The sequence below is a fragment of the Pogoniulus pusillus genome, chromosome 14 (genome assembly GCF_015220805.1).
Source record: "Pogoniulus pusillus isolate bPogPus1 chromosome 14, bPogPus1.pri, whole genome shotgun sequence".
Classification (NCBI taxonomy): Eukaryota; Metazoa; Chordata; class Aves; order Piciformes; family Lybiidae; genus Pogoniulus; species Pogoniulus pusillus.
In genome coordinates, this window is record NC_087277.1 from 5,254,621 (window position 1) to 5,271,417 (window position 16,797).

Genomic DNA, 16,797 nt, shown 5'->3' on the forward strand with positions numbered 1-16,797 from the left:
ACAAAGCCACCAGGTGTAGCAGTGGGGAAGATTTTTCCTAAGGACTACACTCCAGATTCATAGGTTTTAACAAATGGAGAAACACATTAGTATAAACATTTAATAAGATAAATATCTCGAGGGCAAAACACACATTAGATGTAGGGGGTCTGTTGGTTTTAGTTTGCTTCTCTTAATAAAAATACATTCTAAAAGACATACACTGCAACTGCTGGAGAAACACTGTTAGACCTAATCCTGCTACAACAGAAGGAGCGCCTCAGGCGAAGTCTGCGCTTAGGGTTAAGGCTTGGGTTGAGAGGAGAACCGAGGTAGATGTACTGCTGATCTGGGAAGCACTAGAAAAGAGAAGAAAAAGCTGTGGGGACCCCTAGACTGTGAATTTCCTCCCTGGCATCATGGCCAAGTTCCTTTCTCCAAGGCTTCAGGGAAGTATTGAAGTTAGAGTTAGGGTTGAGAGAAAAACTCCCTTTTTCATGCTGCAAATCCTCTGAGTGACTCAGTGACTCATCTCAGTGTTAGTGGTCCTACTATCTTCAATTCTATGACCTTTCTTTTTACTTAAGTAGCATTTTCCAGCATGGCAGCACTTTGGCTTTTCAGTACTCATGCTCTTAATCTCAGAGTGTTTTTTTCTTACTCTCATGCACTCATTTACTCATATTTTGTTATTCTGTTGTGTTTGCACAGATAATACATAGCAGTCTCAGAGTCACCTTTCCTCATTTTTTTCTTCCTGTCTATTTCTATGAACTTTAGCTTGCATTACAGAAACTAAAGTATAATTCTCAACATTTGATACTACAGTTGATCTTACATTACATAACAGTATTGCTAATGGAAAGTCAGCAGCCAATTACTGTGCAAATATACTCCTGAGCACCATACATCAATTAGCGCTAATAATAACCTAAAATTGTCCCAGGCAATCAATGTTACTCTTTATGGCAAATCAATGGAATCATAGAATTAACCAGATTGGAAGAGACTTCCAAGATCATCCAGTCCAACCTAGCACCCAGCCCAAGCCAACCAAGACCATGATGCTAAGTGCCTCATCCAGGCTTTGCTTCAACACCTTCAGGGACGGTGACTCCACCACCTCTCTGGGCAGCCCATTCCAATGCCAATCACTCTCTCTGACAACAACTTCCTCCTAACACCCAACCTGTAACTAAAGCACAAACCAAACAACAAACTTCCTTGTAATCCCTTTCACACTGAATAGCCCTTAACCAGATAACTTCATGAAACAGATGTGCTTCTATTCCACATAACCTTATAACTTTGCTGCAAGTTCTGCTATAATTAAATGCAACTGAGTGCCCACAACAAAAATAAACATATAAAAGAAAATATTAAAAATAAATGAAAATATTAAAAAGAAATGAAAATATCAAAAAGAAATTAAAACATCAAAAAGAAATTAAAACATCAAAAAGAAATTAAAATCTCAAAAAGAAAATAACAGTAAATTTTAAAATACAATTAAATAAACATTTAAAATAAAATTAATAAAATGAAATAAAATGAAATAAATTATTAAAAATATAAAATCTGAATTTAAATCCATTTTTATTGTTAACAATATGGACACACTTTGGTTACAACATTTAGCCAACTTGGAGTGAATTCCATTTCCATAAGTTAAATTGTTAGATTACTGTTTTGGAGGTTTCATCTTTCTGATCTATAATGGCCTGCTCAAATGCTGTTTGAAAGTCATTAGAAATACTGTGTTGCTATTAAAGTGGTGTGCACAGTTGGGTATGCAAATTACTGATTGCTCAGACACAAAAAAGGAAGTCCACATTAAAATCCAATTTATAATTCCTTTATGTCTCTTCCATGGGCAGAAATACAGGGTGTACTGATTTGCAGTTTTCATGACAGGTTCTATTTGCTCATTTCTTTTTCTCTTGCAAATCTGCAATTATAGCACACTTAAAGACCCTGGTAAATCTAACCTGATGTGCCTGTGGAATTTCCCAGTTCTCAGTAGAAAAAAATAATGTACTGCAATCCTGTTCAGACCTTTGAATGCTGTCTGCTACTTGAAGTGCATTATAGTGTGTAAGGATCTGAAGGCTTTTATTGCTTATCTTCATGGGCAGGGTGGTTTAGATTTGCCTTCTGTAATTAGAATCTGACAGGAGCTCTGTAAAATGAAACAAAGCTGTAAATCAAAGCTCATAATAATGTTCTCACTGGAATTTTTTAACGTTCTGTACTTTTCTGTGTATATCAATAATGACTCAGAATGTCTGCTTCTTTTTAGGGACAAGGTCAACTCTTTCACACAGCAGTATAGATGCCCACTGAAACAACTCGAGTCAAGCCAATTACACCTACTTTAATCAAGAGGTATTCATAATCAGAATTAAGTTCTTCTGCATACAAAATAAAGATTAGCTAAGGGAAACTCAATTTGGCAGCATGTAAGAGAAGAGTGACACCCTGAGAAATGGATCAGACCTCTATCAGGACCTTGAGACCTTTGAATGGAAAAAAAAAAGCCCATCACAGGGTGAAAACTCTTGGGTTTTGCAAATACTCTGTGGAAAAGCTTCATCAAAAGGTAATTTGTGTTGTACAAGTGAATAAATGACAACTCTGAAGAAAGAATGGTCAGCTTTTTGAATGCATGGTTTTAGCTCAACTGCACTGCACTTTTGTGGTTGCTATATATCACCATAGGATCAATAATATCTTTTTCATTCCTCGTTGAAGCTCCCCAAATGTTGATAAGGATCTTACACTAAAGTGTAAAGCTTTACCTAATTTTACCTATGTAACATAGAATCATAGAATCAAGCAGGTTGGAAGAGACCTCCAAGATCATCCAGCCCAACCTAGCACCCAGCCCTAGCCAGTCAACCAGACCATGGCACTAAGTGCCTCATCCAGGCTTTTCTTCAACACCTCCAGGGACAGTGACTCCACCACCTCCCTGGGCAGCCCATTCCAATGGCAAATCACTCTCTCTCTGTGGAGAACTTCCTCCTAATATTCAGCCTATATCCTTCCACAATTACTGTATTCCTGTTTTTAGGGGGGAAATAAATCAGCATTTAGCTTTTAATTTAATAATTGGATACAATTCACCCAGAACTTTTGAGGCTGATATCCACCTGGGCTCTCACATCATTTCACTTCTTTGGACCACCATTGCATTCTAAATGCAATACACTACTTTGTTAAATTGTTTTCAGTATTAGTTTGCTTTATTTACTTGCTAATAGATTGCTTGGCTTACAAATGTGTGTTTCAAGTTAGATCTTTAAGTGTGAGAGCAATTATTAGTTAATTCATTCATTATGTGTGAGTAGACATAGTAACAAAGTAATGAATACACAAAGTAAGAGGAGGATAATTAATTACCATTTTGCTGCAAGGCAAAGTATTTTCCTTATAATTTCTTTGTTAAAGCATTCAGGAGGTGTTCTCTAATAAAACATGCTTTAGTCAGAGTACCTGAATCATACAATGTCAGAGACTGGAAGGGAACTTGAAAGATCACCTGGTTCAGCCCCCCCACCCCTGCCAGAGCAGGATCACCCAGAGCAGATCACACTGGAACACATCCAGATGGTTCTTGAATGTCTCCAAAGAAGGAGACTCCACAACCTCCCTGGGCAGCCTGTTCCAGTGCTCTGTCACCCTCATAGGGAAAAAAAATTCTTCCTCAGGTTCACATGGAACCTCCTATATCTCAACTTCCACCATTGCCCCTTGTCCTGTCACTGGGTATCACCCAGAAGAGCCTGGCTCCAGCCTCCTCACACTCACCCCTTACATGTTTATGACCATGAATGAGGTCACCCCTTAGTCTCCTCCTCTCCAAGCTAACAAGCCCCAGCTCCCTCAGGCTCTCTTCATAAGGAAGATGTTCAATTTCCTCAATCACTTTAGTGGCTCTGTACTGGACTCTCTCAAGCAGCTCCCTGTCCTCCTTGAGCTGGAGGGGGCAGAACTGGACACAGTTCTCCAGATGAGACCTCATCAGGGCAGAGTTGAAGGGCAGGAGACCCTCCCTCGACCTATTAACCACAGCCTTCTAATACACCCCAGAACACCATTGCACACTGCTGACTTATGGCCACCCTTCCTTCCACCAGGACTCTCAAGTCCCTCTCCTCTTCACTGCTCTCCAGTGGGTCAGGCCCCAGGAATCTCAAGCTGCTTTCAAAAAATGCAGAATGATTTTCTTAGGGCAGAGAAATTTATTTTAGGTGGTTTAGCACTGTGGCAACTTCAAAACCTTTTGATGTACAGTTTGGACGCCCTTAGTAATACAGAATTATTCACTTCACTAACCAGTTAATACTGTTTAAAAGAGTATTTGACTTTGCCATATAATGAGAGGTTATGAGCTTTCAAGCTTTTGCACACATTGTCTCTTTTGTTTAAACAAGATAGCAGATTGAGCACATCACAAAATCATTTCTTCTGGTTCAGGATTAAGTCACTAAGAAACTGTGTTTTGCAGTTTCCTGTGATGATTCACACTCACCAGTGTGAAGAATATTGCTACATCACTTTGTTTAAATAAAGCTATTTCTTTATACCTTTAGAACAGCTACATATTCCACATGCTACTTAATCCTACTTGGGCTACTTGGGCTGGATGTTAGGAAGAAGTTGTTGGCAGAGAGAGTGATTGGAATGGGCTACCCCAGGAAGGTGGTGGAGTTGCTGTCCATGGAGGTGTTGAAGCCAAGCCTGGCTGGGGCACTTAATGCCATGGTCTGGTTGACTGGCTAGGGTTGGGTGCTAGGTTGGACTGGATGATCTCGGAGGTCTCTTCCAACCTGGTTGATTCTATGCTTCTATAATCTACTATTTTGTAAAGCAAAAGTTTTGATACCAGGACATGAATTAAATTACAGTTTCATGTTTCAGAGCTAGAAACAATTTACATTCATCTGCCTGTGCAGACCTTTTTCCTTATGATTATTAGCACAAGAAATGATGATAGATTCAAAAGATTGCAAATAATGTTTCCTCATCATTAAATGAATCTCATTCTTGGACTATTGGACAGAGTTTAGTGGATGCACAGTTGGAACTCTTTTAACTTTGAGATCTCTTTCATCATGCTAATCGTTCCTGTATTTCAAAACAGAAACACTTGCAATAGCTGTATCTGTCATCCCATAATCCCTCATTTTTTCTGCCTCAGTTGCATTCCCTCTCCACTTAATCATAGAATCATAGAATCAAGCAGGTTGGAAAAGACCTCCAAGATCATCCAGTCCAATCTAGATCATGGCACTAAGTGCCTCATCCAGGCTTTTCTTGAACACCTCCAGGGACAGTGACCTCCCTGGGCAGCCCATTCCAATGCCAATCACTCTCTCTGCCAACAACTTCCTCCTAACATCCAGCCTAGACCTCCCCTGGCACAACTTGAGACTGTGTCCCCTTGTTCTATTGCTGGTTGCCTGGGAGAAGAGACCAACCCCACCTGGCTACAGCCTCCCTTCAGGTAGTTGTAGAGAGCAATGAGCTCTGCCCTGAGCCTCCTCTTCTGCAGGCTGCACACCCCCAGCTCCCTCAGCCTCTCCTCACAGGGCTGTGCTCCAGACCTCTCACCAGCATGCTGTATTTAGTTCTTTCTTTTCCAGAAGCAGAGTGTGTTGCACTTGTCCTTGTGTTAAATGAAGCATTTAAGACAGAATATCAGACAAAACAGAATGTAGTCTTTGATCTGTGTTTTTTTTCTTCTCATTTCACTACTAGAAGACCACCAGCAAGAGCAAAGCAGAGTGCACACTCCCAAAATTCTGTGTTCTACATCAGCCTTTACTGAAGATGTATGAGACCTTTCCAGGAAAGCCCTTGTCACCCTGCCATCTGCCCAGCAGCCATGGCATTTCTCTGCAAGGATGACATTTATTCTCCATCTGCATTACAAGTAAGGTATATACAGGCTTTCCCCACTGAGAATTTATCAGGGACCCATGGCTTCTACTTGCTGACTCTTCAGCTGGTCTACAGCAATAAGATCTGCCAAGAGGTGCACTCAAAAAGCCATCTCAACCCAGGCTGGGTGTTTTCTAAAGTGTCTAAGTGGGCTGCTAGTCAAAGGGCAACCAGTGAAAGATCAGCTTTTTTATCAGGGACTAGGAACTCGAATGCAAGACAATCCAAATAGAAAGGAAGAACATCTCTAATGAGCAATACATGGAGATTAACTCTTAGACCTGGAAATTAATACCTCCTGAGACAGTTTAGTTGCATCTATTTTCTTTCTAATTTCTTTTGGTGTAATTACTTGTAGCAAAATTCATACAGTTCATATATACTTCCTCAACACTTTCCCCTAATTTATATGGTCTAAAAGGCAAAGAAGTGAAAACTTGTTCTATTTTTCTTATGGTTGGCTTATATTGCTGACAGCAACACGTTAGAGAGCCATTTTAGAGATCCTTGAGACAACAAAGATATTGACAAAGTGGTTTGACTGCCAAGATGGTTAGAGACTGCAAAAGTTGTTTTGTAAGCACTGAGAGCTGGTTTCATTTATCCTGAAGAAAAGACAACTTTGTTGGCATATCATTCTCCCAATACCTGTGAGGAAGGTCTCAAGAAGAGAAGAGTCAAACATCTTTGCAGCTATAGAAGACACAGAGACAACAAGCCACATGCAAAATTCATAAGGGAGTGGATCCAAATTAAGAGACAAAAATCATTTCCCCCATAAGGACATTGAGCTAATGAAAGATGCTACTTTAGATGTGTGCATGGATATATGCAGTGCTTTATTTACTGCATAGTATATATACACTCTAGGTGTGTGTGTATGCATATATATCCTGTATGTGTGTGTGTATATCTATCTATCTATATATATATAGAGAGGATATATATATCTTCTGGGCATGCTTAAGAATTATAGGAGACATCTGTTTTAACTGTGCCAACTCTCAGCTCCTCAGCTTCCTTAATTGCTTTTGTCACTTTGCATTATTTCCTGGAGCCTGTGGTGGTGCTGAGGACAGCTGCCTATCCCCCTGAATCTTTCTGGTGCTCTATATAATCTCTTTCTCAACGACCAATTGACAGTTCATCTTGGCTCATTAAGCTCTAGTAAGTATCAATTTATCCCCTTACAGGCAAGCTCTGTACTCCAGGCCAAATATATGATTTTTGCTTTTCATTGTAGACAAAGTCCATCATCATCTTATTTTAGAATCACAGACATGACTGATAGCGTGCAATTAGCCATTTTTAGGTTTGGTTAGAGGCAATCTATATCATGTTGACATAATTTCAGCATCCAGAGACGAGCAGTGAGAGGTTTTAATTCATTTTCTCATTGTCCACCACCTCAGAGCTAAGTATTGGATTCTACATGATATTGACAGCAGCAGACTGCCATGACTCTCTATGTCATATAAATATAACTTTAATGGATTAAATCAGAAGTATAAATTTACAAGTCTCAGAATATTTTTTAATCTTTGATGATATTTTAAGAGCTACAACAGATTAATTCTACTTCAATACAAAAATAAGCCCCCAAAAAAGACCACCAAATGCATGTTAATTGTAGCTTTCAGTAGGTCCTTAAAATAAGATGGATGCTTATTCCATCTGTTCACAACAGGTTTGTGCTGTTTTGAGGCTGTTTGGAGGCTAATTGGAATATTTTTAACTAGAAGAATTAGATTATAGGCTGTGAAAAGGAAACAATGGTGATGTCGGTTTCACTCATAGGTTTGCTGAGATTGATGAAAGCAAGGACACAAACATAGATTAAGAGAGTTCTATCTGTTGGAGTTTGATGTCTGTGTTTTCTCCCTGGGCTTCTGCTGCTCTGTCTGGATTAGTGTAACCCAACTAATCATTCTGCTTCTAGCTCCCCTTACCAATCCTCCCAGCTCACCTTGCATGTAAAGCAGACTCTAGGATAAGGTAGAGGGGTGGGTAGAAGGTCAAAAGGTGGTTGGGAGCCCCTCCTGGGGACTGATTTCTGGAAGGGCTGTTGTGTTTCTGTACTAGTTTTAACTTGTCTATTTCTGTATATAGCTGTAAATATCTGCTTGTATATTGTGCTAAGCTGCGTACATAAAGCTTCAATCCTTAATTTCCAGCTGGCTGAGTCTAGTCTGGGTGAACTCACTCTGTGGGGAGGTGGGTAGCTCTCAAACCATCACACCACCCTACTAAACACGGTACATATTAGGAGTGTGGCCATGCAGCTAAAGCATTAAGTCCATACAAAAGCTGATATAGTTTAAGATCTTACCTTAAAATGGATGTGTGGCTCCTTTGATGGAAGTCTCTTCAGTTTGTTTGGTAGCTACAGCATTTTCTACCAATGTGTTTTCTATGTACTGCAGACATAAAGGATAAGCAACCTAATCTGTCTGATTTGGCAGGCTCTACTCACTTGCACCCTGTGATAGGACAAGGAGCAATGGGTGTAAGTTGCAACAGAAAAGGTTCTGCCTCAACACAAGGGGAACTTCTTCACTGTAAGGGTCACAGAGCACTGGCACAGGCTCTCCAGGGAGGTCGTGGAGTCTCCTTCTCTGGAGACTTCCAAGGCCTGTCTGCATGTGTTCCTCTGTGATCTGTGTTAGATAGGATTGTCCTGCTCCAGCAGGGGGGTTTGACTCCATGATCAACTTGGGTCCCTTCCAACCCCTAACATCCTGTGATCCTATGATCCTGTATACAGCAAAGTATGGCCTGGAGGCAGATATTCACTGGACACCTGACTGATGGCTAAAGCATGAAGATATCTCTTCACTGTTTAGAATTTTACACAAAGTGATGGGACTGACTTTTCTGAGCTACTACTACACTTCCTCACAGTTGAGCAAGTCAGGATACTATGTTGCCATAGTTTCACCATCAGGAGATAGTAAATGGGGAGCACAGCTACCTCACTGGAGTTATTTTTTTTACATGATAAATTTTTCCTTTTAATTTAACCCTGTTTAATATTTGACACTATGAAATCTTATTCAACATTACTTGCCTGAAATATTACTCACTGTACTTATATTGCTAGCTAAAGAAACCAAATTATGAATATCTTTTTTTCATTGCCCTAGCTGTCACTTAGGAGAGCAGTATGAAGGAGATGCATGAAATGATCAAACGGTGGGAGGTTTAGTCTGGAAGTAAAGCTCAAACTAACACAGTGCAGAAAAGACAGGCCTTCACTTGGTTAAAAAATGCCAGCTGGGATAACACTGAGGTTTTAGAAAATATATATGCAGTGCATAACAACTGGATGCAAAATAATGCCTAAATGTTAGATCATCCTCCCCTCACAGGAATATTTTTTCCTGTGGGTATTAATTGTTTCATAGAAAGTTATATAAAAGGAAGCAAAGAATATCATGTTTAATTGCTTGGCAGTAATACAGCTTTTGCTAACTTCCAACTTTACTAGGAAATCATAGAATCATAGAATCAACCAGGTTGGAAGAGACCTCCAAGATCATCCAGTCCAACCTATCCCCCAGCCCTATCCAATCAACCCACTATGTATGAGAGGAGCTCTGGATCCTGGTTGCTGAATTTACCATTGCTTGGGTGAGGCTCTCAGAGTTCCTCCTTTCCAGTTCAATGTTATTAAAAGACAATGTGGTGGGGGGGAGGCTTAATGCCACAAAATACTGCATGCAGGGACAATACCTCTTAATATGTACACAGAATCATAGAATCAGCCAGGTTGGAAGAGACCTCCAAGGTCATCCAGGACAACCCAGCACCCAGCCCTGTCCAATCAACTAGACCATGGCACTAAGTGCCTCATCCAGGCTTTGCTTGAACACTTCCAAGGATAGTGCCTCCACCACCTCCCTGGGCAGCCCATTCCAAGGGCAAATCACTCTCTCTGTGAAGAACTTCCTCCTAACATCCAGCCTGTACATCCTGTACAGTTCTGCAGAAAGGTAGCAAAATTAATGCGCAAAGTAGGCAGCTTACAACCTTGAGGAACATTAAGGTTTTCTTAATTTTTTTTCTTTTCAAGAAAGAAAATGAGGTTTTTCTGTGCTCTGCACTGAGTTGAAAAGTATGACAGGTGTGTGTAAACCTGCTACTTCAATGTAAACAGAAAAGAAGTCTTAGTAAACAGCACCAATCAAAGCTCTTCTGTTGTGTTCATTAGTTATTGTTGAAAATCATTTAAGCCCTGGTAGGTCACCTAGAGTTCACAGGAGGATTCAGAAAATAACAATGTGATTTTAAGACCTTCCCCAAAATACCAAATCTGAATTATTAACTCAGAATCATAGAATCAGTCAGGGTTGGAAGGGACCATAAGGACCATCTAGTTCCAACACTGCTGCCATGGGCAGGGATACCCTACTCCAGCTTGGCCAGAGCCTCATCCAGCCTGGCCTTAGACACCTCCAGCCATGGGGCCTCAACCACCTCCCTAGGCAACCCAGTCCAGGCTCTCACCACTCTCATGATCAACAACTTCCTCCTCACCTCCAGTCTGAATCTCCCCACCTCCAGCTTTGCTCCATTCCTCCCTGGTCCTGTCACTTCCTGATAGCCTAAAAAGTCTCTCTCCAGTTTTTTTGCAGGCCCTCTTCAGATACTGGAAGGCCACAAGAAGGTCAGTTCAAAGCCTCCTCTTCTCCAGACTGAACAGTCCCAACTCTTTCAGTCTGTGCTCACAGCAGAGCTGCTCCAGCCCTCTGAGCATCCTCATGGCCCTTCTCTGGACACACTTCAGCACCTTCACATCCTTCTTGTAATAGGGGCTCCATAACTGGATGGTGGTCTCAGCAGAGCACAGTAGAGGGGAGAGAATCACCTCTCTCGACCTACTGGCCACACTTCTCGTGATGCAGCCCAGGATCTGGTTGGTCCTCCAGGCTGTTTTCCTGTCTTCACAATTGCAATGCATTTAAAACCCACCTTCCAAAGAAGCAGCACAGTTTAAAAAAGCAATTGTCCATTTTTATTTTGTTTACATTGCACTGAAAATTTACATCAGACTTTTACAAATCCTTTTTTTTTTCATAAAAATATACTTCTTTACAAAAGTGTATGCATTAATATAAGAGGAGTAGCCAGTTGCAGAAGAAACATCTTAAACGATCTCAAATGTATTAACCTTAACATTAATGAATGAATCATAGTTATTGCAGTCATTTGAATAAAGAAGAATAAATAACAACCAATGGTATAAAATATAAACCAGCATCCTTTTAGTAGAATACAGTTTGACAGAGTTGTATGAATATTCAAAACAAAGTGTTGTAAAATGGTTTGTAAGAAATTCATCAAACATTGTAGAAATCCAAGCAGCAGTCCTGGGTACAATGATTTTTGGTAGGCACTCTCTATTACTGTAATAAAAAGTTTAGATTTTCACAGAATTATTGGTGTCAGGAAGGGATACTAACAGATAATTCACACTGGCTAACACGTGGAATTTGTGAGTCATGCTGTGAATGGAAGACAATGACCTACGGCAAATAAAGTACTGAGTTGCCATTGAATACTTCTGATGTGAATTCTGAAACTGCAAAACTCAAAACTATGGTTCTTTAGAAAGGGCTTCTGGAATGTCTAAAACTTGTATCTGAGGGCTGCAGGAGGATCTGAGTTGTCTCTAAAATGAATGGATTGTCCCTATTCAAATAATGGCTTCAGATATATATATATATCTATTTTAAATAATTTTGCTTTCATTGCTCTATGGTAACATATTCAGTTTTAAATCATTAGCTGTGAGGATTTTCTTCCCTAACAATATAGAGATTAAAAAAGAATGTGAAAAGACAGTATTTCCAAATTTTAACAACTTTTTGCCTTGCAGGTCTGGTTAAAAGTTCATCAAAGTTTGCTGGAATGCATCAACTTGCAATGGGATTTTGCCATGCTTGTGCATGCATTTGGAAAACAGTAAAGGAATAAACTGATGTGATATGGTCAAGTTTTAACCAGCAGGAATTGAAAAGTGGACTCCTAAATTTTAAAGATATGGATTTGATTACTAATGTTACTGTAAACTTCACTTGTTAATTGGAAATAGCTTTAAACTATATTTTCACATTTGAAGAAAATGTAAGATGGTCACCTTTGGAATGACCTTCAATGGTAAAGAACATAGCCACATACAATCATAGAATCAGTCAGGGTTGGAAGGGACCACAAGGATCATTTACTTCCAATCCCCCTGCCATGGGCAGGGACACCCTACCCTAGAGCAGGCTGCCCAAAGCCTCATCTGCCTGGCCTTAAACACCTCCAGGGACAGGGCCTCAATCACCTCCCTGAGCAACCCATTCCAGCCTCTCACCACTCTCATGGTGAAGAAATTCCTCCTCACATCTAGCCTGAATCTACCCATCTCCAGCTTCACTCCATTCCCCCTAGTCCTGTCACTCCCTGATACCCTGAAAAGTCCTTCCCCAGCTTTTTTATAAGGGACATGACAAAGCTCAGTTCATACTAACATTTTGATTGCAAAATTGTTGTAAGCTTGACAAAGGAAATGTAGAAACATTACCATTTGTGGTATTGTTAATGGAAACAAGAGAAAGAAGCTTGACCAGGAAAGTGGAAAGGAAGAAGATGTCACGGAAGGAAGGGAATTCAGTAAATAAGAATGTAGCATTATAATTTTTCTTCTGTGGTCTGGAAAGAGGAAGTTGTACTTGCTGATTTCTAGATACCGCATCCTAGACTTAAAAAAAAACCCAAACCCAACCAAAACAACAACAACAACAACAAAAAACTGGTTGAAGAAATGGGAAAAAAAAAAAAGGTACAAACTCATGAGAAAGATGTAGCATGTGACTGTTAAGGAGATGTCAGTGACCTATTGTCTCCTGTAAGTATAGCTCTTATTTTCTACCTATATCTTCTTTTTTGTTTTTAACCCAGTCCCTCTATTATAATTTTTATAAAGCACAGAAATACTGATAGTGGATGCTCCTCCAATATATGCAAATATGTTTTTATGTTTTAGAATAACCTCCTTTTTTAAAAAAGCAAATAAACTGTGAGTAGCACTCATGGAGTGCAGCAAATGGTTTCAAAACGCTCCGCGCTATACGCGAAGAAGAATTCCGATCCAGTTTATGAAAACCAAAATCAAAACAAAATAACCATTACCCATTCTCATCTATCATCCTCAGGAAAAGGTGACCCAGTATAGCCTGAAAAGTGTGCTTTACTTTTTGTTTTCATTTCTTTTTTTTTCTCTTTTAATGAGTGACCTGTGTGTGCACTGTGTTGTGTGTCAATTTCCAGACTCTGGAGATGTAGCATTACCGCGTTATACCATTGTGCAGACGGTGTTCAGGTTGGGGTCAAATCGTACAGCTTTCCCTTCCACAGACTTTGCATTTGTGTCATACATGGGATTTTCAAAAGCAGCTTGTCCATTATTATTCTCATGTACAGAGCATCCTGTGTACTGTGTTTTAGGTGCAGTCCTGCAGAAAAAGAACGCATTCGTAACTCAAGTTTTCCTCATTGACTTGATGACATTTAAGAAGCCAAAAAGAACTTAGCTTCCAATTCCAGTTATGGGAGCTAAATGCAACACCTCAGTTTCCTGTACAAATTTTCTCTTCTCAATTTTCTTTCTGTGCTAAGAATAGATACTCTCTTTATCACATTTTAAGGAACGTGTGATTAATTTAAAATGATGCCCAATTAAAGAGTTAGTTAAAAACCTGAGAAGAGAGAGGTATTTCTACTTGGATGATCAGATGATAAATAGTTAAGAGTATAACAAAATCTTGTAAAGATCATAGAATCATAGAATCAACCAGGTTGGAAGAGACCTCCAAGATCATTCCAGTCCAACCTAGCACCCAGCCCTAGCCAGTCAACCAGACCATGGCACTAAGTGCCTCATCCAGGCTTTGCTTGAACACCTCCAGGGACGGTGACTCCACCACCTCCCTGGGCAGCCCATTCCAATGCCAATCACTCTCTCTGGGAAGAACTTCCTTCTAACATCCAGCCTAGACTTCCCCCAGCACAACTTGAGACTGTGTCCCATTGTTCTGTTGCTGGTTGCCCGGCAGAAGATGGCTACAACCTCCCTTCATATAGTTGTAGACAGCAATGAGGTCACCCCTGAGCCTCCTCTTCCACAGGCTACACACCCCCAGCTTCCTCAGCCTCTCCTCATAAGGTTTGTGTTCCAGGCCCCTCACCAGATTTGTTGCCCTTGTCTGGACATGTTCCAGCACCTCAACATCTCTCTTGAATTGAGCTGTTAGGAAGTTCTTTCCACTGAGGGTAGTGAGACACTGGCACAGGTTGCCTAGGGAGGTTGTGGCTGCTCCCTCCCTGAAGGTGTTCAAGACCAGGTTGGATGAGGCCTTGAGCAACCTGTTCTAGCAGAAGGTGTCTCTACCTATGGCAGGGATTTGGAACTGGATGAACTTTCAGGTCGCTTCCAACCTAGGCCATTCTCTGATTCTATGCAATCATTCCCCATCCAGACAACTGAGATTTACTTTTCCCTTTGGAGACTTGACATGTTTATCAAGACTGATTTTATAGGTGAAAGATTTTAATTTATACTAAACAATTCAAAATAGCAAAGCTCAGTCCCTTACAAATGTTTCATATGCAGTGCTAGACAAAATGCGTACTGTATGGTAAAACCATCAATACAAAATGCATTGACAAGTGTTTACAGAATGCATTTAATAACACATGTGTAGTAAATGATATTTTTTCACCTTCTGGAGCAGTTCAAAAACGCTTGTTGACATCTTAAAATTATGGTATGTGTTTTAAACTAATGTTGTGAAGAACTAATAATGAGCAAATGCTATATTCTTCCCCTATGAAGAGAGACAGAGAGACCTGCAGCTGCTCAGTCTGTAAAAGACTGAGATCTCATCAATGTGGACAAATATCTGAGGGGTGGGTGTCAAGTGAATGGGGCCAATCACTTTTTGATGGCCAGCAGCAATAAGACAAGGAGCAACAGCTACACACTGGAACACAGAAGGTTTCTCGTCAACATAAAGAGAAACTTCTTTACAGTGAGGGTGGCAGAGAACTGGAACAGGCTGCCCAGAGAGGCTGTGGAGTTTCCCTCTCTGGAGACTTTCAAAACCTGCCTGGATGCATTCCTGTGTGGACTATCTTAGGGGATCCTGCTATGGCAGGGGGCTTGGACCCCATGATATCAGGAGGTCCCTTCCAATCTCTAAGGCTCTGTGATTCTGTTATCCTGCAAGTATATTACTATTATTATTGTGAGTGTACATCAGCATTTTGAGATGTAGTAGGCAAAAAATTATCTTGCCATTGAAGTGACTAAACTTTCTCTAGTCATTGAATGATTTAAAGCTACAGGAAGGCTACTTGATGTTAAATTCAAGTAATAAACATCAGTCTTGATAACACAAACAATACTCTTGAACTTAGAGTAATGAAATTAAGAAGACTGGTGGCTATGTGAAATAATTGCATGTGAACTAATAATTGCCAATGTAGAAACAGTTCCATAATGAAACCTCTCAATGACATAGTAGTTGCCCATACTCACAAGCTAATAAACAGAGCAGGCATTAAAATAAATTACGCAAGATAGGTCTCATAATTCTGTCACGTAAAAACACTACAAGGAAAGCAATCCATGGCAAGTACATGCTAAGTCTTTTCATTATATAATTCCTTATATGCCAATAATTTATAGTACTCATTTCTGTAATCATAAAGAGAGAAATTTATAACCTTTTAAATTGGTATCAATAGGTAATATAGCATGGTACAATGAACTGATCTCTCAGTTATTATCCCACACCTTAATGGAAGTAGGAAGAACTGTTCACACGCAGATTCTGCAAAGGTTTTGTGGTTTTACAGAAAACATTATTTGGACTAGTGAAGATTGAAGGCAATAGAAACACCAAATAGTTTGTACTTACCTTTGTTTATAAAGATAAAAGCCAAAACCAGCAAATATAAGGGCAAAGAAAGGCACGAGGATAGCAATGGCCACTGAACTACTATTGGTACCATGTGGTTGATTAGAAGAATTTGAACCTTCAGACATGTTGAGACCTAAAAAGAATAATAAGATGAAACAAGTGATTTAATATATGTTATCCTGTGCACATACTACTCAGTAACTTCAGAATTCAGAAACCCCTGGGTCGTTATGAAACACTCAGCTCTATACATACAGCTGTATGCTGAGAAGACTTGCAAGGTAAGTGTATATAATCATAGAATCATAGAACCAACCAGGTTGGAAGAGACCTCCAAGATCATCCAGTCCAACCCAGCACCCAGCCCTAGACAATCAACTAAAACATGGCACTAAGTAGATATCATATAGTGATCAATAAGTGAATGCAATGTGCTGGGAGAACAATACCTATACTCTTACATAATAAATACCTTATTGTGTAATTCTGTTTGTGATTCAACTTTTGGAGGTTATTAATCCACATTAATGTGCTATGTTACCAAAGAAAAATCTATAATAATGGGCATGTTACATTGATAATCATAGCATAGCATAGCACCAACCAGGTTGGAAGTGACCTTCAAAATCATCCAGTCCAACCTAGCACCCAGCCCTAGCCAATCAACTAGACCATGGCACTAAGTGCCTCAGCCAGGCTTTTCTTGAGCACCTCCAGGGATGGTGACTCCACCACCTCCCTGGGCAGCCCATTCCAATGCTAATCACTCTCTGTGAAGAACTTCCTGGTAACATCCAGCCTATACATCCCCCAACACAACTTGAGACTGATATTACTGATATTTGTAATTTCAAGAATTAATAAATGTTGCATGAATAAACCCAAACATGATTTCAAGGAA

At 40.0% G+C, this 16,797-nt stretch overlaps 1 protein-coding gene across 1 annotated transcript in view; it reads right to left on the reverse strand.

Annotated features, from left to right (window-relative positions):
• Window positions 1–10,916: 10,916 nt before the first annotated feature.
• CSMD3 (CUB and Sushi multiple domains 3) overlaps window positions 10,917–16,797 on the reverse strand; it is a 483,827-nt gene continuing 477,946 nt past the window's right edge. Inside the window, exons 70-71 of the mRNA XM_064154172.1 lie at window positions 15,894–16,029; window positions 10,917–13,427 (exon numbers count right to left, since the gene is read on the reverse strand). Of these exons, the coding sequence (XP_064010242.1) occupies window positions 13,268–13,427; window positions 15,894–16,029 (296 nt within the window). The 3' untranslated portion in view covers window positions 10,917–13,267. The remainder of the gene's footprint in view (window positions 13,428–15,893; window positions 16,030–16,797) is intronic.